The sequence below is a fragment of the Acinonyx jubatus genome, chromosome A2 (assembly GCF_027475565.1).
Source record: "Acinonyx jubatus isolate Ajub_Pintada_27869175 chromosome A2, VMU_Ajub_asm_v1.0, whole genome shotgun sequence".
Lineage (NCBI taxonomy): Eukaryota > Metazoa > Chordata > Mammalia > Carnivora > Felidae > Acinonyx > Acinonyx jubatus.
Window position 1 is genome coordinate 29,907,987 of NC_069383.1, and position 26,457 is coordinate 29,934,443.

At 41.7% G+C, this 26,457-nt stretch overlaps 1 protein-coding gene across 1 annotated transcript; it reads right to left on the bottom strand.

Annotated features, from left to right (window-relative positions):
• Nucleotides 1-1,520: 1,520 nt before the first annotated feature.
• WNT16 (Wnt family member 16) lies at nucleotides 1,521-16,864 on the bottom strand. Its single transcript, XM_015067312.3, has 4 exons — nucleotides 16,223-16,864; nucleotides 15,798-16,039; nucleotides 13,540-13,826; nucleotides 1,521-6,804 (listed from the first exon to the last, which is right to left on the bottom strand). The coding sequence occupies exons 1-4, from the start codon at nucleotides 16,654-16,656 to the stop codon at nucleotides 6,340-6,342; spliced, it is 1,428 nt and encodes a 475-aa protein (XP_014922798.2). The 5' UTR covers nucleotides 16,657-16,864; the 3' UTR covers nucleotides 1,521-6,339.
• Between the last annotated feature and the right edge of the window lie 9,593 nt (nucleotides 16,865-26,457).

A 26,457-nucleotide genomic window follows, 5' to 3' on the forward strand; every position in this document is an offset into this window, starting at 1 on the left:
GTCTGAGCTCTGAGCAGAGGAGAGATGTAGAAGCAAATGGTGCCGAAAGCTGTAGTTAGAAGTACGTGTTTCAGTTGGTGGAGAAGGCAGTGGTACCTGAGAGTTGCTGTTCTCAGAGGAGAGGTGGGAGAGTCGGCAGGTGGGGATTTCCTGAGGTCTGAGGAGCAAGCACCCGGCCCTCAGGCCTGGTGCCTCTTCCCAGGGGAATGCAGACAGCCCTCGCTGGCTTTCTGTTCTCCCTGAGGGAGAGGACCTAAGGTTTAACATCAGTCAATGAGCTTGTACTCCTAAAGAAATCCGAAACTTTTTTAGTGTTTACGTATTTGAGAGAGAGAGAGAGTGTGTGTGTGTGTGTGTGAGTGGGAGAGGGGCAGAGAGAGAGGGAGAGAGAGAATCCCAAGCAGGGGGCTTAATCTCAGCAACCATGAGATCATGACCTGAGGCAAAACCAAGAGTCAGACGCTTAACTGACTGAGCCACCCAGGTGCCCTGAAATCTGAAACTTCTGACCCAGGAATGAGGTTGGAAGACAATTCTTGTGGAACTATTAACACCTTGCAAGGGAATGTTAACATTCTCTTACGGAAATAATCCGTTTGGAGGAGGTTCCCTATAATTCTACAGAACTGTGTCAGACACGGATACAATACAGTTGTGACAATCAACGTTTTAAGGCTGTAGTTCTCTATTTAGTCAGCAAAGTTCAAAGTAGTTTCTCAAGAAATGATATATTGAGCATCTGGGGGAACGAACAAGTGTTCAAGCCAGCAAAAGGAGAGAATTTCTCATTCTGAGTAGTGAAATTTATCGTTCAGCTTGTAAAATTATTTAGCCCATACCCATTAAATAGAGGGCATGTTAAAGAGGCTTTATCACATTCACTTTTTCAGTTTTTCCATTTTGCTGGCTTGCCTTGGATGAAGCCGTAAGGAACAAACATTGGTAGTCTGCCGGGGAGCTTGAGATGAAGCACTTGCAATGGACAGCACCTTAAACTTACATAATGTTATATGTCAACTATATCCCAGGAAAGCTGGGGGGAAAATAGAAACAATACAACTTACCAAAAACAAAACAAAACAAAACAAAACAAAAAAAACCACCCAAAAAACCCAAAAAAATCTTTCTTTTTTTAAAAAAGAAATGTCAGGATTATGTACTAGGAACAAACAGGTAATTACTAACTTTACAGTTTATTTACACCTGTAATTCATGCAGAATTTGAGGTGTACTTAAATGTGCAGTTAAATTTGGCGATACTCCTCTTTTGTCAGAGAACAATAGGGGCTACAAGGGGCCACCCTCCTGCTTCTTGGCTAAACATGGCCGACTGGATATGGGCATGATCACAGGGGCTTCTTACTAGCGTACAAAAGGGAAGGCTCCTTGGCCTGTATTGAGGGGAGCCTCTCCGAGCGTTCAGAACAGCAGTTAACAGAGGGGAACAGGCGGCGCTATATCCACCATTCACACACCAATCAGATGCTTTCACTTAACTCTGCAAACTAAAAAGTCACATACGAAACTGCAGTTTGTGTTGACTTGGTCCACATTTATTATTACTTTCCCTTTACAATCAGTGGGAGAGGCTGCTTTTTCAATCCTGATTTTGTTTCAAGAGGTTTTAATCATGCAAACCACCTCTAGTGGTTTTCCTTTGGATGTGAATGTAAATCGTTACCAATGGTAAATTTCATCCATGTATTAAAAATGACACCTTATGTAACAATTGGCTGTAAGCACAACAATAAAAAGGATGTAAGTATTTATTTAACGTCGCACTAAATTAGTTTGATCTTCACCCCCAGTCATTTCCTTTTGGAATGATTGTTAGGCTCTTGCATAATCCGACTGTTAGCCCACACTGGGATCTAAAATAGCAGGCAGTTTAAATCACTTAGAGCTTAGAAATCAAGAGGCAGTGTCTTTTCATTCTAGTTCATGGTGAATTCTAGGCTCTCAGTTCTTCCATCATCTAACTACTGCTCCTCAATCAAGTTTATATAGCCAAACCATGAAGGAACATCCTGTAATTTTCATTTTATTTACAAAGGCCCCAAACTCTCTAAATGGTATACTGCAAACTCAGTGTGTGACAATTTTGATGCTGTGTGAAGCACATGTTGGTGAAGGGCACAGACTAATACATAGAAGTTACTTAATGCCTGGTACGCAGTAAGTGCTAATTAAGTGTTTGCTATTATTCCCTATTTCAAAGGAAATGAGTCCCTGGTGTACAACCACGTCCCCCTTTTCACGCTGCACCACATGCATTTGTCCTTCTCGGCTCACCTCATCATCCTACTCTGAGAAATGTTATGACTTATCACATCTGGTCTATAGTGAAACTGAAATTTAAAAAAAAAAAAAATCAAGGCATCTTAGCCAACTTTCCTTAAGAAGGGCTTGCCCTGAGGAGTATTCCTGGTTCCTGGAGATCAGACTTGAATTTTTCTTCCTTCAAGTCAGCTAAGTGGATTATAGTACTCTGGATCACTAACTGGCTCCAAATGGTTGGTTTAACTCCGCAGTGTCTGGGCACTGCAATGCAATGCAACGCAATGCAACAAGTTCCAACAGCTCATCAAATTGCCTATAAATGAATATTTTGATGGGAAGCTTCTCTGGTTCCACATTTTAAACCAAGTAGAAACCAGACACACTAGTACTGACAGTGCTTGCGAAAGTCAACGTGTGTTTCTAAACTCTCTACTGTGAATATCACATGATTACAAAGCTGCAAAAACATACAGGGTCGTAGCATCTTATATAATTAGATTCTATTTTTACTCTATAGCTATCCTAGTTCTTTAAAAACAAAACGACTATCATCCAGATTGTGAATAAGGAAAGAATGCAGTTGTTTATAGCCAAACAAATTAAAGCGTTTTTTAATGTTTTGCAAGCTACTACTACCAGGGAAATATTTTAATTAGCAAACTTCTTTATCTAGAGGTTATAGATAATGCCATTTGATATGCTTTTCTTGATATCATTTTCAGACAATCATCATTGCCTCTTACCACTGTCTCTATTAAGCATTTCCCAATTTACAAAATAGTTGAACTCCTACGTTGAAAATTAATACACTAGAGCACCTCCCCTCTCCTTTTCCCCTTTCAACATCATAAAGGGCATTTAAACAAAAGAAGGCACTTTGTACCCTATACATAAGTCACAGGGCTTTGTCTGGCTGTGAGCCTGACCCAAGTGCTGCCAGAAAGCTGTTTTCGAAACACATCACTGGAGCTGAAGACATCTAATGTCTGTGCTGCCCAGCACCCAGGTACCCTTTAATGTTAACACCCTGGTTTTCCTCCGCGGATTCACCTCTTCCCTCCCTTTTCTCAAGCTACGTGAGTTTAGTCGGAATGAATCACTCACTGCCACTTTCCACACTGGATCTGATTGCCTTAAGATCATCAATGTATTTATCCCCTAACCCCAATCTCCAGTGCCCATTGTGATTGGTTCCCGGATGGACATATTAACCAATCAGAGCCAAGGAGTCTCAGAACTACCTTAGTTGGTCATTTTGTGAAGGAAAAAAAAAAAAAAAATTCCATCTCTCCTATAGAAGCAACCAAGAAGAACCTCTCTCTTTCCTTAGAATGAGTGGTAGGAGAATGTGAGGCTTGGAGGGAGTGTAGCAGCCATTTAGCTAAGAAAAGAGAAGAGCCTGGGGCCCCTGGGGTGGCATGAGGCGGTGAGGGTCCCCCCACCACCTTGTAGGGCCTGAAGTAGAAGACAACACTGCAGAAGCCAGCCTGTTTAGGCTGGAGCTGGAAAGACCTGAACCGTGGGAACATAGTGTGAGTTTTCAGATCGAGCTCCACAGGAACCAGTCTGGGCTCTGGACTCTTCAGTTACTGAGTCAATGCATTTCCTTTAACATTTGTCAGTCTGGGTTGTGTCATCTGTTACTTGCAACACGAAGAGCCCTAAACAATGCAGGCAAAATAGCTTAGATTGAATAGGAACATCTGGGCTCCACAAATTGTATTCCCGAGAGCACCGTGGTGCTACCTGCAGCATGACAGGGAGTGGGAAGAAAATGAGCCAAGTCCAGGTTGGCCATCAGTTAAACTGGTGAGAAATTCAAGAATGGCTTCCATAGTGATGCCAGGGAGGAGAAGGAAAAGAAGAAGCCAAAGACACAAAAAGACACGCAAAGAAGAAGCCAAAGCTTGGGAGTTAGGAGATCCTGCTCAGGCATCCCAGAGAAGAGAGTCTGAGTTGGCATCACTGTCTTCAAGCAATGGCTGCATACTAGCGTTTGGGAATTCGAGGCCGCCTGATTCTACCAATTGGTTGGTAAGGTAATTATGAAAAGTTGTCTAGTTGATAGAAGAAATTGGTTGTTAATGGGAACTATTCTTCACCTTAAAAAAAAAGAGTGCTTATTTTGATGCAGATAAAATAGATTTACTGTGCCAAAAAAGGGGGGGCATGAAAATAAGTCTCTCAGGTTATTTTAATCAGCGGATGCTAAAGATTGGTAAACCACTCTTTTAAATAAGTACTATATTTATTCAATTGTCATTTCTGAGATTTTCACTTATAAATAATATTTCTTTGTTAAACTGTAAGGGTCACAATGAAATGTTTAGCCTTGAATTTAATATGAAGCCTGAGACATTTTCCATGGGTTTGCTCTTTTTTGCAAATTATTGCTCTGCCTTGGGAAATAAGATTGAAAGGAAATAGGATGAGAGTTATGGGCAAGGAAACATTTTCTTGGCTTATTATTAGAAAAAGAATATTCTTTCTTTGTCTTTCCTGAACTTAGAAGTTTTTTCCTATAGAATACTGAAATAGTTAACAATTCATAAAAAAACATAAGCATCTACATTAAAACACAACCTTAAATACAGCCCTGTAATTTTTACCAGGAACCTTGTAAAGTATGATGAATATACATGCATGAATACTAAACTTAGAAAGACCATTCAACATTCACATGGAAATGCAGCATTACATACAATATAATAAATATCCAGGATATCAAATACACAAGGTGATCATTGTTTTGATGTAGATTCTTTTATCCAGTTAACACTTTTACTGCATAATTTATTATAATAGCCTTACAAGTTAAACAGAACTAATTAAAAACAGAATTTAACTAATCTGCTGAAATAACACAATTCTCAATATCTTGCAGCATATTTTAATCTATAACATGTAAAACTGTCATTTTGACAAGAAAAACACATCCATATAACTGCTCAATTAACTTTTTTCAATGTTTAAAAAAAATCAGAGTTAATAGAATGAAAAGAAACAGAAGCTAATCTTATTTCTGAGATAATTTTATCGCCTTAACTCTTGGGCTTTGGCAATAATGTCTGAAGTTTTAATACATATTATCATATAACTTAAATACTGTATTTACAAAATATATAACTTTTTTAAGCAAAATACTGTACAAAATACTGTCTTACATGTTTAAAGGGTGCTTTCCCTTACAATGTATGAAAGCCCTTTATGTTTTTACCTTTAAGTTTCCCACATGCTTTCGAGATCCCTCTCTTCTCCGATATTTCAGAGCTGGGGTTTTAATAGTAGAAACTGGTCTACAATTAAAGAATAAAGCCAAAGATAAAAGATTGCTGTATATCTCACTGAGATCTTTCTAGATAAACTCTCATAGTTAAAAGGCACTTAAAATCCAAATCATACATTTTACGTTCTATGTTTAGATTCTTCCCTTTTGTCACTAAACATCTCTAGCAAACACATTTTAGGGATACTGTATCAGTTATGAAAATTCTTTTAAATTGCCCTTCTTTTGAAATGCATGAAAAGGTAGGTAAGCACCTTCCACTTCTGTTAACTTTTCAATGTCTGTTTCTATGCACAGTATGATTTCTTCACCCAAATTACTGAGAAAATAAATGAGATCATGTTTACTGTTCCTTGCTGCTATAAGATGCGCCTTTTAAAAACGTCTAATATTAAACCCACCGCTATTGAGTTCCATAACTGAATTCCATAGTCAAGGATCTTATCCTAAGCATGGCCCAGGTCTCCCCGCATGAAGGCTCCTTCTTGTTCTTTCTTGTTTAGGAGACAGATTATCTTCTTGGTAGGTCCATATGTATTTCCAAACCACCAAAGAATGAACCCAAACCTTGTCAACGTTGGTATCCCCCCAAATCCACATGCTCAGTGTGTGACTGGATATCCGTCAGGAAAGGAGAGCGCTGCCGGAGGCCCAAGGGTCTGGGACTTCGGAGGCAGGAGGCGCCTTCCACAGCCCTGCACAGTGGGAGGCACCTCGGAATGGCAGTCCCTTGTTTGTCACTGAGGAGTGGGGCTCAAGGCTGGATGGAGGGGCTACTTGCAAGTGTGGACGTCAGTCATGCTTTCACACCTCCTGCAGCGGACGTAGCAGCACCAGATGAACTTGCACTCGCACCTCTCCACGTGCCTGACCACGTGGGTGTTGTAGCCGCGGCCACAACAAAGGAGGTTGCAGCCGTCCGCGCCCTCTGACGTGCGGTTGCATTCTCTGCCCTGTGTTCCTGGGATCCCTAGTTTCTTGTCCTCTACACAGTAATTGGGAGACTTATTAAGGTAGAGCAGATCATCTTTGCGGATGGGTATCTTCCTCTGATCTTTTTCTCTCCTGCGCATTTTCCTCTTTATTTTGTCTGAGATTTGGATACTGTTTTCATATTTGTCCTTCAACAAATGGCCGATCTTTTCAAAGGAAGACATCGTTTTCCAGCACGTTTTCACAGCGCAGGAGCCGGACACTCCGTGGCAGCGACAGTCTACTGACATCAGCTTGGCGACGGCCTGAAACCAACAGGAATCGCATTAAATATCATTCATGAAGTGTCTTACCCAACAACAGAAGCGCGGCTGACCTCACCACTTCACTTTCTGGGTCCGTGTAGTCCTGCACAAAAACGATAGTTTTGAACATAAAGGGTCTCTACAGCTGCTTCAGGGTTCCAGTGTTTTGTCGTTCTGACCCTGCAGAGCAAACGTTTCCAAGTCTAATTTAAAGTAGTGGACCAGGCCAATGTAGTCATCAGGGTTTATCTGAGACACCTGAGGGACACTACTCTTATGTCTATTTTTGTGTTTAATTTCGGGGTGGGAAGATGTTCATGCATGCCTCCATGTTCCTGATATCGCACCTTGCTACTCATAGTGTAGTTCATGAACCAGCAGCACCAACGTCACTTGTGAGAAACGCAACTTCTCTGGCCCCACTATAGTCCCACAGAATCAGGATCTGCATTTTAATGAGATTCTCAGGGGACTCGTATGCACCTTAACACTTGAGAAGCACTGACAGGATGGTCATCCTCGCCTCACAAGTGCATAGAAGCACCCGTGGAAACTTTGCAAATAACCAACGCACTAATCGCTGAGATTCTGATTTACTTGGCCAAGGTGGGGTCCAGGCAGTGGCACGTCCACAAAGCTGCTCAGATGATTCTAACGGGCATCCAAGCATGAGATCTATGGATTGAGAGTTCTCAGGTTTGATCACTGTAAAAGTCCATTACGTTCATGCGGGCTTGAGGCACCGTGTTATCCTCTGGTCACAGACCACATGAGAAACCCTGACTAATCAACTTAAATTGGTCAAAAGGAGAAGGGGCTGGAGAGTGTGGTTGCTCCCAGCAAATTCTTCCCCTGTTGTGGAAAATTAATTCAAAACATATGTCCTATTCTTGATGGATCAGTAGCACCATCCTAACATAGAAAAGGGATAATATATATACATAATTTTTCAATTCGAAGTGCTGAGTTTGGTTTATTCAGCCTGAGGAATTAAATGAAATTACATATATCTGTAAGAGTCCATTGCCTGGCACACATTAAGGTCTAAATAAATGCCCCCTTTCCCTGAAGAAGAAGGTCCGGGAAGAGTTGAGAGAAAATTTTACATGGGGCTCACCGTGCAAAAGCAATAGAGAGATTTCAAGAATTTTGGGGTTCTATTCTCTTATACAGCAGGCTGGTTAACACAGCTTCCTTCCATCCCTAGAGGACGACAGAGCAGATTAATAAATCGCCGGGGCTAGCTGTAGCGCTGACGGTCTGTCAGCATGCTGGGTAAAATGGGAAATTGATCTGCCCATTCAATAACTTGGAAATTATGTGTGTCATCTCACCAAAGAAAGGAAAACCTCACAGCTTAAATTCCACTTACAGTTCTTATCACGACTCTAAAATGACAGGGGTTTATGTTTTGCCATTTTATACTAAAGTTGACACTGACGTGTTCGTGGAATGTTAGGTTTCCCAACAAATTAAAGTTTCTGAACTATCTAATGAGATGGACTATTTCGGACAATTTATAATATTTGCAACCTTGAGTGAGAGCATATGGTATTGATTTGTGCAATATTCGATACTTATTAGTGTTGAAAATAGTAAACAGAATAATATTTAAACCCTGTCCTTTATGGAATAGAGCACATATGCTATTTTGAATTCATAAAACTGAGAAGCAAGTAGCTATGTCTATTTCTTAGTAACTCAGGCAAAAGACAGCTTTCAATGATATGAAAGCAATTTATAAAGTATGGCACACAGCTTAGTTACTTAAATTTATGGCATTTGATATTCACAAAGACTTCCATTCTTTAAAATGTCTCCAGGCAAATAAATGTTCAAATTAATGCAATCTGCCTACTTTTGTTCAGATTTTAAGGGCTTGAAGGATATGAGAAAAAGAGAGCTCAGCTAATGCTAGGCAATAACAAAACAAATTGTCCAAAGAAAGCCAAAAATCTAAGAATGTCTGTTTATGTATTTAAACCTGATCAACATTCCTTACAGTCATCACTTGGTGATTTAAAACTGCCTCTTGCTCGGGATCTTACTGAGGGGCCGACTTTTGTTTCATCAACCAGTTCAGACATCATGTATGGTGTTGCCAATTTGCAAAGCATGGAGGATGGAGTAGATGCTCACCAAATACTTACGGAATAGTTAGTCCAGCTCACTTGAACAGCTTTAACTCACTCTCTGTTGGTGCTCTGAAGCTGAAGAAAGAACTGAAAACCACCTTAAACAAAGGAGTCACTGCCAGGAGAGTCAATGGCATGGAAAGGTCTTGATCCTATGGGGCTCTCCTCCGATTTCTCAGCCCACAGCAGTGTTAGACCACAGAGTTAGGACACATTACCTCCCAGGTTTGAAGGATAAAAAGGTGATATCTAATGATATCACCTGCTGAATTCACATCAGAATTTTGGGAAGATTTTCTTGCTATAGAAAACTAGAATCTTTCAAATACCTGGAGTTAGTTATAACTTTTCAGGGATGATATTTTTAAGTTTTGTTCGATTACCTTTCAATTCCATTATCTTTTTTGTCCTTAACAATAAGTATAAATATGGTATTTTTATCATGTGTATATTTTATATTTATATTTTATTTATTTACATTTTATCATAAGTTTTATTGTATATATTTTATATTACATATGTTTTACCATATATATTATCATATATATGGATATAGATATAGACATAGCTATAGATATAGTCTAGGATAGAAAGACAAATAAACATCAAGGAGAAGAATTCCAATAACTTGACATGAAATTTAAATGATTATAGCCCCCCAAAAAAACTCTAAGGAAGAAACTTGGGCAAATAAGGATTAAAATAAAGCAATGTAATTACCATTAGGACAATTTGATGAAATGCAGAGTCCAAGGCAGATCACACACACACACACACACACACACACACACACGTACAGTTTAACTGCAGAACTTAGTGTCTCTCAGAGAACTTTGTCATAAGTTATTTTACTTGATGTAGCTTTACAGAAAGAAATGCCTTGCACACAGTAGGTAGTTAATGAACATGTACTTACATATTATTCCAGTTTTACAAAAGAATGAACAGCATGGTTAAGACACTTGATTTACATAAGGAAAGTTGGTGATACATGATGTAAAGTCTGTATATGCAGCTGGAGAATTTTAGTAGAACAGAGAAAAATGAAAATGGAAAATGTAGTATATTTAGGGAAATTGCACGAACACTCCAAAAAAAAGTATATTCTGGAGCTTTTCAGCTGGGATTCTTGATTAACATCAAATAGCCGTTCTGAACTGCAGTGATAGCAGCCATTTTCTGCTAACAGGAAAAGTTAGAGAACAGCATTCGTATGAGTAGTATGTGGTTACGAGAAAATTCCTTTCTCTACTCTAGTTGAGTTGTTAAGGTTTATAACGATATTAACAGAGGAATGTTTTGTTAACTATTGCAAACAGATGTGCACATTTTGGTGGAATATTTTTCAACTATGGGAGAGCAATTAGGAGGGTAGCATTCAATTTACCGGGCTCTTTGTGTTAAGTTTTGGTTTGATGAACTTCTAATGAAGTGAAATAGGAAAGATGTATCATTAACACTTAATGTAAAAATAGAAACTGCTAAGAAGTGGTCTAAGGAGTGACTGGTCCCACAATTTTGATTCAGAGGTAACACAGCAGGCGATGATTGTTTTCCAGTGTATCGCTTTATCCAAACTTCACAGAAATGACCAAAACAAAACAAAACAAACCGTTGTGGAACATTTTGTTATAAACATTTCATTTTGTCAACTATCAGATGATCTAGTTAAGTTTTTAGGAAAACTGTGACATAAGGTTGGATGGTTATATGTAGAATTCCTATTCCTCTGACCCATTTTGTCTCTTTCAGTCCAAAAATATATTTGAACCTGCTGAAAAGCAAAACACTTATGTGTTGTTCAAGTACTTATAAATATTCTTGAAACAGGTCAATGAAAATTTGGGGTTGGGCCCTTCCCACTTTTTTGAGTTACTCATCATAAAACAAATTATGGGGTAGGGAAACTTAAAAGTTTATGAGGTGGACATGGGAAGAATGGAAATATTTTAAGCACACCAAAAGAAATACCCATAAATATTCCAAGTCACATTATTCCCAGAAGTTCTGCCCCTGGAAGACATCACATCATTCTGTTAGCCAATCACCATTCAGCAACATTATTCTTGGAGTCATAACTTTAGGAATGGTGTCAGAAACCAAGTGGGAATCAGAGTATTTAAGGTCAGCGGTTAGAAAATCATCTATCCTGCTCACAGCACTACTAAGCGCCAGTACCCACATTTCTCTGAACGCTTTCCTACATTTTGAGTTTGGGATTTTGAGACGAGGAAAATCAACTCAATTGAATGCAGACCTTGAACTTTACTCAGAAGAATATGCCTATTAGATTAAAATCCTAATTGCCAATCTTAAAAATGGAGTTGATTGTTCTTCCATATTAGATAATAGCCTGGAAACCTGGTTGGTTTTTGTTGTTGGGGGGGGGAGGGGGGCTTGGCTGCCAGTGGAAAGAAAAATACAAAATGGTTTTGAATTGTAATATTTCATGAAAACAGACCAACAAAAACTCCAGTCCAGGTAACGTTTTGTAATATTTTAAGACTCTATGTAGACCAATGAAGAACAAAAAGACTCAGTAGAGAAAACTCCAAAATGTACACAAACTGCATATATATGTATAGGCTGAATTATTTTCTGCACGATTAGAATAATAGCAAAAACCTCAGTAATGTGAGAAGATTGTTTTTTGCCAACAAACAGTGGATTAAAATTGATGCTAAATAGTTGTATGTTTTTAATAAACTTGGAATATAAATACTAGTTGAAGATCAAGTGGTTACCGAGGCAAATATTGCTACCTAATTAGAAACAACACACAAGACAGAATAACACTAAATACCTGCCTAATGATACTGATAAAAACACAGAATACTGCAGAGCTTCTCAGAAGTTTAGGGATAGCTTTATTCAGGGAATTAATCATGACATGAATTTCCAAGTTTTGTTTTCTAGTGAAATGTTAAAACTCCCTACAAAATTATTTAAAGAATGATTAAAGAAGATTTAAGATCTAAATTGATAATTAATATACATTTGTGGGTCTTTTTAAAGATATTAATTTGACTTAATGTGTTTCTCATCCTAACTCTAGAGTTTTAAAAAATATGTATTAAGAAACACAAACATATATTTGACCTCTTTTATATTCATATGTTAGAGATAATTTTAAAAATCCTTTAGTGGATAATGTTTACATTGAAGCAGAACCTCATTCATTTAATTTTTTTTTTACATGGAAAACTTTAAGAAGAGACATGTGCGTAACTGTGGTGTCAGGCAAGAATTACTTTATTAAATTTTAAAATTTCTAAACAAAAATATGAAAAGCCTACCTAGCTATTTACTGACTTGCCTAGTTTCTGTTTTGCTATTTTGAATCAATATTCACATTGAATTAAAAATTCAAATTTGAATTTGAAGCATCATGGTGATAATTACATTTATTGAGATTTCTGTTTTCGCATTATAAACGAGAATGGCTAAGTAAAGAAAGCTGGCTGAAACTTGTACCTATTCTAAGTGGGTTCCATTTATTCACTTTCCAAAAATGTAAAACAAATGTAACATATACTTTAAATATTTCTGACAGATACTGCAACTTGTTTTAATTTATTTCAGGAGAATGTGGCAGATTGCAATGACTACTTTGGGACCTTTACAGGTTATTGGATATTTACAATAATATAAGATATGTGCTGATATTCCTGTCCTAAAGAGATTATCACAACATAGAAAACGTATATTCATAAAAAGGTTTTGACTGTTTTAAGAAACTCACTATGAATTGCCAAGTAATTCCCCTATGTTGTAGAACTCAAATTTTATTGTGTCAATATTCATTAAAATAAATATGTAAAAGTTAAATTAAGCTACAAATTTATTCCATTTTAAGAAAACTTTAGTATAAAACACAGAATTCATAAAAGAGGTTAATTAGATGGTGGTTCTTCAAATTTAATTAAAGACTAAATTAAATCTTTAATATGTATATATTTAAATATCCATATGTTTAATGTATCTAAAGCTTCTTTACATTTATCTGCATGTATTGTTTTTTATAATGAATCTGTATCACTTTATAATAAAATAACTGTCTTTAAAAAAGATTTGTTTTACCAAAATATTAGTTAGGAGTTACGAATTCTCTAATGTATCCAAGAATGTTTGCTCGAGAAAGTACGGACGCATTGATCACATGATGCTTAGGAGCCATTTCCCACTAAAAATAGATTTAAAGAAATAATCAAAAGTCATATTTAAGACGGAATTTGATTCGGTACCATTAGGCAGATCCTATAGATCTTATTCAGGCTCTATCGCTAAGGGGATGGAACAAAATCACCCAAAGGCATGTGCACATCTATTATTTTATAATTAGTGTTCCAGGTAGACAAAATATAAAATCACCAATACATCAACCCCTATCCGATGGAGAACTTAAACTGAATCGATGTAGAGGTCATACATATTGTTTATGTATACAGTAAACACACGTATATATTATACATATACATGACATATATGTTTCTTCCACTACCAGTGTATGTTTTTAAAATCCCTTGGACAGATTCATTCAGAAGTGTCATCCCAGTGTTATTTAAAGGCACTAGATTTCATTCCATTTTCTGATACATACCTGCCTTCCGGCTTCATTGTTGTGTAGGTTCATCGCTAACAGAACTTTGCTTTCTTTTCCTGTGGTGTTTTTGATGGGGAAATCTAGGAACTTTCTGCTGAACCACATGCCATACTGGACATCATCGGAGCAGCCCCCCCAGTGCCAGCCTTCACTAGCTGAGCCGCCATTCTGCAAGGTGGTGTCACAGGAGCACTCGGTCATGTTGCCTGCACTGCATGCCCTGGTCACAGAATGCACCAGGCCTGCAGCCATCACAGCATAAATAAATGCTGTTTCCTTGGTGCCTAGAACAAAACATAAATTGCTGAATGGAAGAGCCATACCTCCGTCTGTTTATGTTCATAACAAAGCCTCCTTCTTAACCTCTTAGCAGGAAAGTGATTTTGCAATTACTTTCAATGGATGCTTTAATGAGTACATATTTAGAAAGGACAATTTCATATTGTTTTAGTCTTATAAAAAAGCTACATTAATTTTCAGTATTCCACTTGGGGGCATTTTTATATATTGTACAGCATAAATTGCCCTCATGACAATTAGAATCATCTGGTTATTTTTAAAATTTGAAATGTATGCCAGCACCTAGCTCAGTACTTAATAGACAATAAAAGTTCAATAAGTACATATTGAATTTAAAATTCTTCGCATGGATACAGTAAATGGTAATACAATGTCCAAAGAGTCCAGATTACCTTTATTTTTACATTTCAAATGTGTTCTCACAAAACACAAGCTGAAAAACTTGGTGTGATTTTTGTTTGTGTAAATAATACAAGTCAGAATGCAAATTAAAATTAAGCAAAGGCCAAAGCAATCAGTAGATGTTACAGTTTACTTTCACATCAAAGACTGTTTTTTTTTTCCCAAGGATATCATAAACAACAGTCACTGATATTAATATGGAACAGTTAAATATTTTATATAGTGCTGGCTAATCCTTTTACAGTCTTAAAAGCAGTGAAAGTCACCAGCAAAGAAATGAAATGTCACCAGCAAAGAAAAAAAAAAAAAAAGAATTGTTATAGAAATCTACTGAGTATATATTTAGCCCACCTGCAATAGAGTTTGAGCTAAAATCTTTGAAAATTAAAGTTCATTAAAACATTAGTAAAATGGGCTAGAAGAGACTCAGCAAATGACTTTTTTTCTTTTGAGATAAGATTGGAGTAGAAACAGTTGCATGCCCGTTGTCCAAAAAACCTTTTCAACAGCTGATGTCCCTGAATTTCACCAACTAAAACTTTTCTGCTTCTAATTCTCCTTCTTCTCCTTCTTCTCCTTCTCCTTCTTCCTTCCTTCCTTCCTTCCCTCCTTCCTCCTCCTTTTTTTCCCCCTTCTTCCTTCTGTTTTCTTCTGCGGGGGTGCGGGGAGGGGCAGGCCCCCTTCGGAAAGGCGCGCCGGCCAAAACGCAGCGGGGCAAATGCACTACTTTGGCGGCGATGCGTGCAGGGAGCGGGTGGAGAAGGGTCAAAGGAGGAGGGAGGACGGAAATGAATGTGAAAAACGACAACGAATCTTTCGGCGCCCAGGTTCTAAAATTCTTTGAATCTGCTGATATTCCTAGAACAATCCTGGTTCCCTGAACCTTTATCCCTACAGAGTCACTGGGCACGTGGAAGTGGAACTTTGTTTTACTGCAGCTTCCCGCGCCGCGGGTGTGCTCTCTGGAGGGAAGATATAAAAGGAAAGGAGACCAGAGGGGAGAGCCAAAGTAGTCGCGCTCGGGTTAGCCGCACGTTGAGTTGTCCAGGACGTTCCCTTTTACAATCACCGTTATTCTGTCTGCCCCGCGCTCCGAGGTGCCAACAAACGTGGGGCTTCGCTGCAATTAGCCCCTTGTCCAAGGCTCGGTGCGCAGTGGAGCTCTTAAATCAAAGCAGATGCGGCGGCAGCATTCCCTGCTGCCGACATCATGTTTCTCCAGCTGGTCACCCACGTAGGGGGGCGCTACGGGGTCCGAGGGGTCGGCGGGGTGGAGTGTCAGTTTTTCTGCAACTCCCGCCGAGCGCCGCGGGACGGAGGAAGAGCTACAGCTCCTAGCGCCCCACTCTGGACCTGGGGAGTCACCCCCCTCCAGGACCGCACCTGCACCCGGGCCTGGTTTCCGTCACCCCCCTCCCCCCCAATTCTCTTCCACTAAAGGACCTCTTTTGGGATTGAGACAGCGGCGGACCACGAAAGCACTCCTTCATTTACCGTACTTGGAGGAGTTGTCGCCCTCCATCCTGCGCCATCCCCGAGGGTCCGGGACTTACCGCTGCTCAGCTCGTAGCCAAAGAGGGGGCTGGTGCCCGGCTGGGCGGTGGCGGTGACCAGGCAGTTCCATCTCTCGTGTCTGAACTGGCTCCTGCACTCCTGAATGCCCAGCCGCGCGCCCTCTCCGATGCTCGGCAGCAGGTACGGTTTCCTCTTGCACAGCTCCTTCTGGCGGCTGTTCAGCGGCAAGTTGGCGCAGCCCAGCTTCTCCGGAACCCCAAAGGAAGCGATGCCCAACCACCTGTAAGACACCGCCGCCCCTAGCGTGAGCCGCTCCCCAGCTCTCCTCTCCGATCCCAGGTGTTTTGCCAAATTTTGGGTCATCCGCCCTAGGGTCCCCGGCCCTGCTCCCCCGCGTCAGCTGGAAGTCCCCCGAGGCTGGGCACCCCTTTTGCCACAACCCCCGTGCCGCCCCCATACTCACATCCAATTTCCTTGGGCTCCGCAGGGGAACAGCGCGAGCAGGGCTGCCCACAGCGCGCACAGGCGGGACAGTCCCAGGAGCGCCGCTCTGTCCATGGCCCCAGCATGGAGTCCCCCAGCCCCAGCCGCTCCACTGCTGCCCTCTCTGCCCAGAGGCCCGCCAGGCCAGAGGTCAGTTCCCCAGAACCAAGTTGTCCCTCGCCTCCTCTCTCCCTGTGAGACAACATAAAAAGAAGGCCAGCGGTGGTAGGGGCTCTCAGCAGCCTTCCCCTCACTTGCAGGGAGCAGTTGAAAGGAGGTGGAGAAAGGAGCTTGGGGCCCTCCTCCCGCGCGGAGCTGGAGGTGTGCAAGAGGTGCGGGAGCGTCCCTCGCCGAAATAGGTGAGAAACTTCTGTTGGTGTAGCTGTCTCCATCGCCCCCGGCCTCTCCTCCCATCTCCTCCCCCTGGCCGCTCCTGGAGCCTGATTGGCCCAGCCTCGGCCCCGCATCTCATCATCCCCGGACCTCAAGCTCCCATTGGCTGCGAGCGGGCTCCGCGGGGGGCGCTCGGGCCCGCTGCTCCGTCCGGGACAGCGCGTCCAGCCCCGGGTGTGTTCATGACCTTTCCTCCTGTCGCGGTCTTCTAAGAGCGGGTCTCGGCGGGAGGGGTATTGATTCAACCCGAAGACTGCCAGGGCCGCTTCTGTCTTAGCAACCCTGGGGGAAGGCGTGGGTCGAATGGGAGATGTTTGAGTTCCACCCACCCCACTCGCATTTGGATTAATTACCCTCTGGGTGGAGTGGCTGGAAAACCTCACTGCCCCCGTTTCTTTCCTCTCCCTCACCTCACAGGAGAGTAATCTTTTTGAGTCAGAGTTGGTACCAAACAAGTTGACCTTTCAACACTGCTTGAGGTCTCGACGTGTCAGGAGACTTCAGATGGGTGAAATGCTGTCAGGCTTGAGGTCGTCGTCATTTAAATAGACATTTATTTATTTTTAGCGAAAGAGAAGGTTCTGGCCTCCTGTCTAATCTACCATATTTACATGGTGTTACGCGATTTCGTTTTGCCGGTTTGCCTTACTTTCTGCAGTCTTTGAGAGCATTGTCAGAAGACGGAGGAGAGAGACAGAATGTGCGAGAGAGAGCTTCTGGGGAGCTCTAGAGTAGATGAGGGTTGCGTCCCTGCCCTTATCGCCACTCGGTATTGTGGCTCACGTGGAGACCTTGGACAAGGCTACACACGGAAGACACAGTTTAAAAAATTACTCGTTAAACGCTTCATGTTTGCCCAGTACTGTGGGAATTTATAGACAGCGTCCCTTCCCTCAAGTTCACAAACCAGCCACAGAGACAAGTCTAAAACAAAAGAATTTGAGATTTCACTGAAGGAGAGCATAGAGTCCAGTGAGGCACTCTAGAGCCAAAGAGAGTTGGGAAGCCAGAGAATGTATGGTGCCCGGCAGTTTAGGAAGGCTAGGGAACCAGTGATTTTCAGGATAGAAGATCTCTGGGACAATTGGGAAGGCAAGCTGGACCCGCTCAGCCGTCGTATCCAACAGTCCTGCCTCACCTGGTTGGTGACATGAAATGTTTCTGAGAGGTGTCACCTGCTCCCCAGAGGACTTCTGAAATGGTAGTAAATTCTCAGGGTGGACCTACCAGACTTACTCAGATAAAAGATTGGCTTTCCTTTGCTTTGTCCTCAAATAAAGGATTTTATTTGCTGCATGTCTCCTCCATCAGCCCAGAGCAATAAAAGCTCACTGAAATTCCCATCCCATCCCATTCATGCCTTTATCCAACAAATATTTGTTGAGCGAACACTATGTACCAGGTCCTAAAGCCACATTGTAATTTTTAGAGAGTCAAGTTGATGATAGGGTGTAGTTACTGATCCAGACATATTTTGGCTAATGGCTAGTGGCCTCTCTCAAAATCAGAGCCTTCATCCAAGCTCACTTTATTCTGTGAGCCTCTCCAGGGGGATCATGGAGCATTTTCTGCTGTATCCCCGCCATTGGGCCCAGCGCATGAAATCTTGGTTTTGAACAGAATTTATTGAGTGGATTAACATGATGAGGAACGCCCTGAGTGCATACCTAAGTGGTCTAAATGATGAAATAAGAGAAGTGACTTCCTTTTCAGGGGGAATGGGGGAGGGGAGAACATTAATACTTAGGGATTATTCTGTCCATACCTCTAAAGCAAAGGGTATTTATTTCCAAGAGTTGATGGAGCTGAAGAAATACACTTTTCATTCAATGAACAGACATCGGAGTGCCTTTTTTTTTTTTTTTTTTTTTTGCCAGACATTCATGCACGGAGAGCCTGATGAGTGCCTCTAGTATTCAATCTCTTACTCTCGCTTTGTCTCTCTCTTCTCTCTTTCCACACAAAATTTCAACCCTCCCAAATTGGTACTCATTTTATAGATTAAAAAATGAATTGGAGCTGTTAAAAACTTGCTCAAGGTCACTCAAGTAAGTAGTAGAGTCAAAAATAAGTCTTATGAAAGGGCACCTGGGTGGCTCAGTCAGTTGAGCGTCCGACTTCGGCTCAGGTCATGATCTCACCGTCTGTGGGTTCGAGCCCCACGTTGCGCTCTGTGCTGACAGCTCAGAGCCTGGAGTCTGCTTCGATCCTGTGTCTCCCCCTCTCTCTGCCGCTCCCCCGCTCTCACTTTGTCTCATTCTGTCTCTCAAAAATAAATAAATGTAAAAAAAAAAAAAGTCTTATTGTAGCGGCTTGTTCTTTCCACCTCAATATACTGCTGCATAACCTAATTCACAACTTTCTTTCTTTCTTTCTTTCTTTCTTTCTTTCTTTCTTATTAAATTCCACATTACTGGGCCTCAGGGGCTAAATTTCTCTTTTGTGTTCCATGGTTCTTCATATCACAGTTCACAGATCTCTCCATCAGAAGAGTTCGTCTGTCCTCTGAACAACCCACGATGGGTTGCCTTGAAGTGGATCTCACTGAGGCAGATGTCCGTCCACCTGGGTATCCTGCCGCTTGCCCCCTCCTCACTGTCTGATTTCTGCAGCCGAGACAGAGCAGTGGGGAGAGCAATGGGTGAGTTGGGTGACTGAGGCGCCAGTCAGTCAGTTGTACTCTTAGGCAATTCATTTCAACACTGAGTCTCAGTTTTCTCACCTTTAAGATTATAAAAAGCTCTCTTTCAGATCTGAAGCTCCTACTAGCGTTCCCATAGGGCTGGAGGGAGGGAAGTAGTGGGAGTGTGTGTGTGTGTGTGTGTGTGTGTGTGTGTGGTAATGGGGGGTGGGAGACTGCATTTGCTAGTGGATTTATAACCCCAGGAGGAGGAAGCCTTTAGTCATTGACAAGGGCATGTCTACTTGAGTGATGGCCCAGTTTCCAGGGTGACACAGGCTAGACTTTTTTGGCCCCTATCCTGCATCTTCAGTTCTACTTTTCCTTCTGAGTTTCAATTAAAATGAATTCTTTTACTTGAAAAAGTCTTTTTAAATGGTTGAACTTTAGGGGTACCTGGGTGGCTCAGTTGGTTAAGCGACCAGCTATAGCTCAGGTCATGATCTTGCAGTTCGTGGGTTCAAGCCCCACATCAGGCTCTGTGCTGATGGCTCAGAGCCTGGAACCTGCTTCAGATTCTGTGTCTCCCTCTCTCTTTGCCCTTTGCCTGCTCGGGCTCTGTCTCTCTGAAAAAATAAATACACATTAAAATTTTTTTAAAAAAATGGTTTAACTTTAAAATACAGTATAATCTAGGGCTACCTGCGTGTCTCAGTCAGTTGAGTGTTTGGCTCAGGTCATAATCTCACAGTTTACAAATTTGAGCCCTGCATCAGGCTCTGTGATGACAGCTCAGAGCCTGGAGCCTGCTTCCAATTCTGTGTTTCCCTCGCTCTCTGCCCCTCCCCCACTCGTTCTGTCTCTCTCTCAAAAATAAATAAACATTAAAAAATTTTTAAAAATTAAAATAAAATACATTATAATGTTATCAGGCCATATGAAATTTATTTATATATTTTTTAATTTTTTTAGAGAGTGTATGTGTGCATGCAAGTGGGGGAGGGGCAGAGGGTGAAAGAGAGAGAGAAAGAGAGAGAGAGAGAGACAGAATCTTAAGCAGGTTCCATGCCTAGCATGGAGCGCCATGCTCACTGTGAGATCATGACCTAAGCAGAAATCAAGAGTCAGATGCTCAACTGACTGAGCCACCCAGGTGCCACGATATGAAATTTTATTTTGAGGGTAAAGGAAATTACAGATATTTTATTTATTCTGGAATGTGAAAGTGAGGAGTTCTTTTATAATCTAATTTATATCTCTAATAGAATATGGTTCATGTCTCCTATCATTAATGAGGATTATACTATCTAGAGAAAATAAATGATGGGTCAAATCCAAACATATATATAACCACACATTTCAAATTGTTAATTTTTTAAGCAGCAAGCAGGAGCTTTGTTTCCTATTTATTGTTTACAATTCATAATTTGGAGAGAGGACACACTATTAACAGGCCAATAAATTATGACCTGATGTTTTACTGTGTTACGCAAGCTATCTAAGCTTCAGGTATCCATATCCGTAAAACGTTGCAAAGATTTTCTCATTCATTGTTCATAAATACAAACTTTGCTATATCATCTCATGATCTGAACCCAGCTACCTAAAATTTGATTAAAGCTAAGAAAATCACCATGTGACTCCAAGTTTGCACAGGTTATTGAAGCATCTATGCTGTCTTGATTCCGTAAGGAGAATGTGTATATGAACCCGTTTTCCTAGCAGGGGTTAGGGGTTTTGAGCTATATTCCAGAAGAGGGTGTTTAGGAGGGGGAAAGTCAGATTTCAAGCATATCCATTCACTCAAGAGAGCTCTCTCAAGGGACTGAATCTGTCGTAATGGGGGCCATCATTGACCAGCTGGGCCAACTGCACCAGATAAGGAGCTGGCTGGCAATAAATCCTACTGCCCACTCAGGACTATTGTAGATTATTCGTTGTAGAACCGAGAGGGGCCTGTTCTTTCTGGTAGTTTTCTCTCAGTCCCTGGGAAACTCAGCAAAAAAGTCTGCCTGCACAGATACGCCTTGGACTCTGCCTCTGGCAATCCATCAGAGAATGAGACTTCTAAGGACCCTGTTGTAAGAATTTCTGCTCAGATCACAGAGACTTATGTACTGGAAACTGATACCAGAAGCACCCAGCTGGTCTTAACTCCCATGATAGAACAGAAGACCAGAGGTGACTTTTTACATAACTGGGTCCCCATCCATTCTATTTTAAATTCCACCTGGATGCTACCAGTGTGGAACAGAGCACAGGCCTGTGAATACTGACTCTCAGGCGGGGGGCGGAGAATGATATTCTGGACATCCTGCTGTCCTTTGGCGGCCCGAAAGGCCAGAGAGAAAGTCAGACTCGGAGCAGCAGAGGTGATGCCAGGGGCACAACCAACACAAAGAGGAGTTGAGAAAGGATGCTGTCTTGCTTTTTAAATTTCCGCAAGTATGAGAGTGAAAATCTTTCGGCTACTCGTCCTAAAAATCAAGGTTGAGGGAGAGAAGTGGCCTATCTCTAGTGGCAATCTCTTTGGAAGGAAGGAATACAAGTAAAACACCATCACTGACAAATGAGAGTGGTCACTCTTGCCTCAGGGCACAGGTAAGCAGAACACACAAAACTAAAATACGGGAGGATGTAGCTTTCACAGTCTCTCTTTTCAAAAATTGTTTTTTGAATTTTGTAAAACAAAACAACTCAATCGGTGAATAATTACTGATTTTAATAAGTTATCAAGAAAAAGACTTCAACAATCTGGCACTTACAGTTTTTAGAGTACTATTTTTAGGGTGATCACTGGGCTGTCTCTAATGGAAAAAACAAATTTTCTCTTTTTTTCCATTTTACTAAAATTGAGCAACCTTAAGGGCACCTGGGTGCCTCAGTCAGTTAAACGTCCAACTTCAGCTCAGGTCATGATCTCATGGTTGGTGGGTTCGAGCCCCACGTGGGGCTCTGTGGTGACAGCTCAGAGCCTGGAGCCTGCTTCAGATTCTGTGTCTCCCTCTCTCTCTGCCCCTCCCCCACTCTCTCTCTCTCAAAAGTAAATAAACATTAAAAAAATAAATAAAATTAAGCAACCTTAAATTTTAAGGGAGAAAATTTGGAGGAAGAGTCCTTTAGAAACTTTCTCGTTGTCTATCTCATTCTAACTGCTAGGTCAAATAATTACACTTGATTGTTAGGATGTAATAAATATTTGGCCAATAAAAGACCATTTAAAAATCAGCCCAGGCTGAAGTTGCTTTTGCTTTTTTTCTAATGTTTATTTATTTTTGAGAGACGGAGCATGAGTGAGAGAAGGGCAGAGAGAGGGAGACACAGAATCCAAAGCAAGTTCTAGGCTCTGAGTGTCAGCACAGAGCCGGACACGGGGCCGGAACCTACAAATCGTGAGATCATGACTTAAGCCAAAGTTGGAGGCTTAACCGACTAAGCCACCCAGGTGCCCCTGAAGTTGTTTTTGGATTCAGGGTTGCTGTTCACATTCCACGACTGGCTACTGTCCTCATTGTGGGTGGGATGCATGTTCAGGTGTTTAAGTATGCCCAACCAATTAACAGCATTTGGGATTTACCTGGGTCTCTGTCTTCACACGGAGGTGAATCACATTTTTAAAAAGTTTTTAAGCTTTATTATTTATTTTCAAAATAGATAATAAAGAGAGAGAGAGAGAGAGCATGAGCAGGGAAGGGGCAGAGAGAGGGAGAGAGAGAATCCCAAGCAGGCTCTGTGCTGCCAGTGCAGAGTCAGACGTGGGGCTTGATCATGACCTGAGCCGAAATCAAGAGTTGGTTGCCTAACCAACTAAGTCACCCAGGCTCCCGGAGGCGAATCACATTTAAACTTGACTTTAATGTTTTCACTTACCTGACTGAAATCCTTCACAATTTCGTATTTACTCCTTTAAAAAAAAAAAAAAAGTTTATTTATTTTGAGAGACAGAGCGTGAGCGGGGGAGGAGCAGAAAGAGAGGGAAAGAGAGAAAATCCCAAGCGGGCTCTGCACTGTCAGCACAGAGCCCTATTTGAGACTCAAACTCATGAAACTATGAGATCATGACCTGAGCCTAAATCAAGAGTCAGACACTTAACTGACTGAGCCACCCAGGCGCACCCTTGTTTATTCCATTTTAAACTCTTTGGTTTGACTTCTAAATCCTTCATTCAGGATTTGTCTATAGCAGTCATTTCTTTTCTTTCCTTTTTTTTTTTTTTTTTACGTTTATTTATTTTTGAGACAGAGAGAGACAGAACATGAACGGGGAGGGTCAGAGAGAGGGAGACACAGAATCTGAAACAGGCTCCAGGCTCTGAGCTGTCAGCACAGAGCCCGACGCGGGGCTCAAACTCACCGATGGCGAGATGGTGACCTGAGCCGAAGTGGGCCGCTTAACTGACTGAGCCACCCAGGCGCCCCTAGCAGTCATTTCTGATGAAATTCACTCAATTTCAGCACATGTATTCGTCCTAGACAGCCCAATTTCTTTCTCCTCTTTTCCATGAGCAGGGGCTGCATATTCCCATTTCGATTTCTTGAGAAGCACTGCCTCCATGCCTAAATTTTCTTCTCTTTCCTTTTTCATGTACCCAAACCCACCTACCCATCCTTTGAGTCATACCACTTTAGGAAGCCTTCCACAGTTGACCGTATTAATGTATTGCTTTGTCCAGTTGCTACATCATCTGAGGTACCTACCAGGAAATTTGTCACGTAATTAACTTTTGCTCTTGTTATAGTTTTATGTGCTTTAATTGTAAGTCACCAAATAGATTGTAAATGTCTTCAAACCAAAAAGTATGAGTAACTTTTTTTTTTGCAACCTCCCTTCCCCCATTGCCCGTAAGGCTGAGTGCGTATTAGGCATTCAATAATGATTGTGTGGTTGCTGTTTTAACTGACAAGGAATTTCTCATAACAGTGGAATCAATAAAGCATTAAGTTGAGAGCTGTCAGCATTGACATAATCTACTCGTTTACCACTTTTCAACTGGAAATTTGCCAAGACTTGTACCTAGTACATTGCATGAGTATGTGCCACATGATTTGCTCAAGTTCCAAGGGGACCACCAGATGGCTATGTCTAGAGTATTCACAGCTTCAATTTCTGCTCGTGTTAAAATCAGTAAATAAGCTGATGCTCTTAAATCTTTCTGACAAATCTGTAGCTGTGCCATGTGCTCCTTCCAGGTAAGTTTGTTGAGCCGGGCTAATAACTCAACCGCTTACTGGAGTTTCCTCCAGAGAATACTTGCATTTGAGTAGGCAAGGGCTCCGAGCCCAGGAGATTTACGAGGGCTCAGAGACATAAACACAAACGGCATAATAGGTGTGAGGTGTGTTCCAAACGTGGCCCCTCTCACCTTCTGTTAATGATTACGAAGGGAGGCATCAATACAAAAACAGCCGACTGGAGGCTCTCAAGTTCGCAATCTGATGAAGTCTTCTGGTGCCAGACCAATTTTGGGGGCTGTCACATGGCTTAGTGAAGCAGCTTCCAAAGTGGGCTGAAAACCACAATATTGATATACTGGGCCACATGCCAGAACAGAGCCTGAGTCCAGCCGACCGGGTAAAAGATTCCAGTTGCTACTTTAGCACCAGCGCATTGTCTGGAATCCCCAGGGCACACTCGTGAAACCAGTACCAGACAAATATAGCGGAGCCACTTTTTAATGCTGTTTTGGGGAGACAACTAATATTTGCCTTATAGGTTAACCGAGTTATGGCAGGTTTCGGCTGGGAGGAGTTTTCCTTCAGGAACTGATTTGGCCCTCAGCATATCTTAATCTTATAGGAATTGCTGGCAGTCTAGGGTGGGGTTCAGTGCTGGAATCTTACCCTTCCTACTCCACTCCCCTCCTTGCCCCAGGGGTTCTGCTGGATAAAGCATGCACAGAGAGAACTGAACTGGTTTGGGCAAAGTATCGGCTTTATCAAATGTAAGGCTTCCTAGTAGAGCTAGATTATGCAAAGTGAAGTTTCCTCTTCCTCCTCTCCTCCCCAGTTTGAAGACAGCAAGGCTGACAGAGCAAGGCTGATCCAATATGTCCACTCTGTTCCAGGCTGAGAAGCTAGACCTGAGAGAAGGGCTAGGATAAGGCAACAAGAAGTCAGAAGAGAGCTCAAGCTACTTAAAGATGTCCAGGTCTATGAAGAGAGAGTGTGGGACTATCTTGCTTGTGGGACACCTGTGCTGATGGACACCTACTGACGGGCCACTCTTTCTTCACAGGGGAATAGGTACAGACTTCCTCATGATAGAAGAAAGAAATGAGAATACAGACATGTTGAAGGAAGTCCTCACTTCCTTAGGCAAAGAGAGCAAGTTCATCAGCCCTGCCACCTACTATAAAATGTAGTGTTGTAAGCCCTCAAAACAGATGGGTGGGCAGATGAAGAACCTTCACAGAAGCCATAGGCAGGATACACGTGACACAAATGCTCTGGACTGTATTCTGAGGAAAGACAAGTTATACAGTGGCACACCGGTCAGGGAAGGGTTAGCATAGGGCATATCAGTGCTCACTGTAAGGCACTTTTGCACTTGGAAGCCTTGGGAAGACAAGAGCAGTGCCTCCTTATCAATCACTCTTGACTGTACAGATTAAACCCAAAGGGGCAGAGGGATGATTTCACACACAAAAAATCAGTGTCCCTAAACAATGTCCTCCTCCACTTTTTAAAGCTTAGAACACATTGTTTTATTTTCCTGCTTGTGGTTTCCCTTGGTAACATTAAAATGAACTCATGGGGGCGCCTGGGTGGCGCAGTCGGTTAAGCGTCCGACTTCAGCCAGGTCACGATCTCGATCTCGCGGTCCGGGAGTTGGAGCCCCGCGTCAGGCTCTGGGCTGATGGCTCAGAGCCTGGAGCCTGTTTCCGATTCTGTGTCTCCCTCTCTCTCTGCCCCTCCCCCGTTCATGTTCTGTCTCTCTCTGTCCCAAAAATAAATAAACGTTGAAAAAAAAATTTAATAAAATGAACTCATGATCCCTGACACATTGTCATCTCAGGCAAGTGGCTCAGAAGCATGTTGGGTGGCCTGGTAATCAATATAAGGTTAGAAAGGTAGTTGAGACCGAATCACAAAATAAATAAGCAACAGGTGGCTTAAGATCCGTGGCTAAATTTGAGAAATATATTGTAATGTGGATGTATAGAGATATTCATAAAAATGCTGAAGAAATATTTTTATTTATT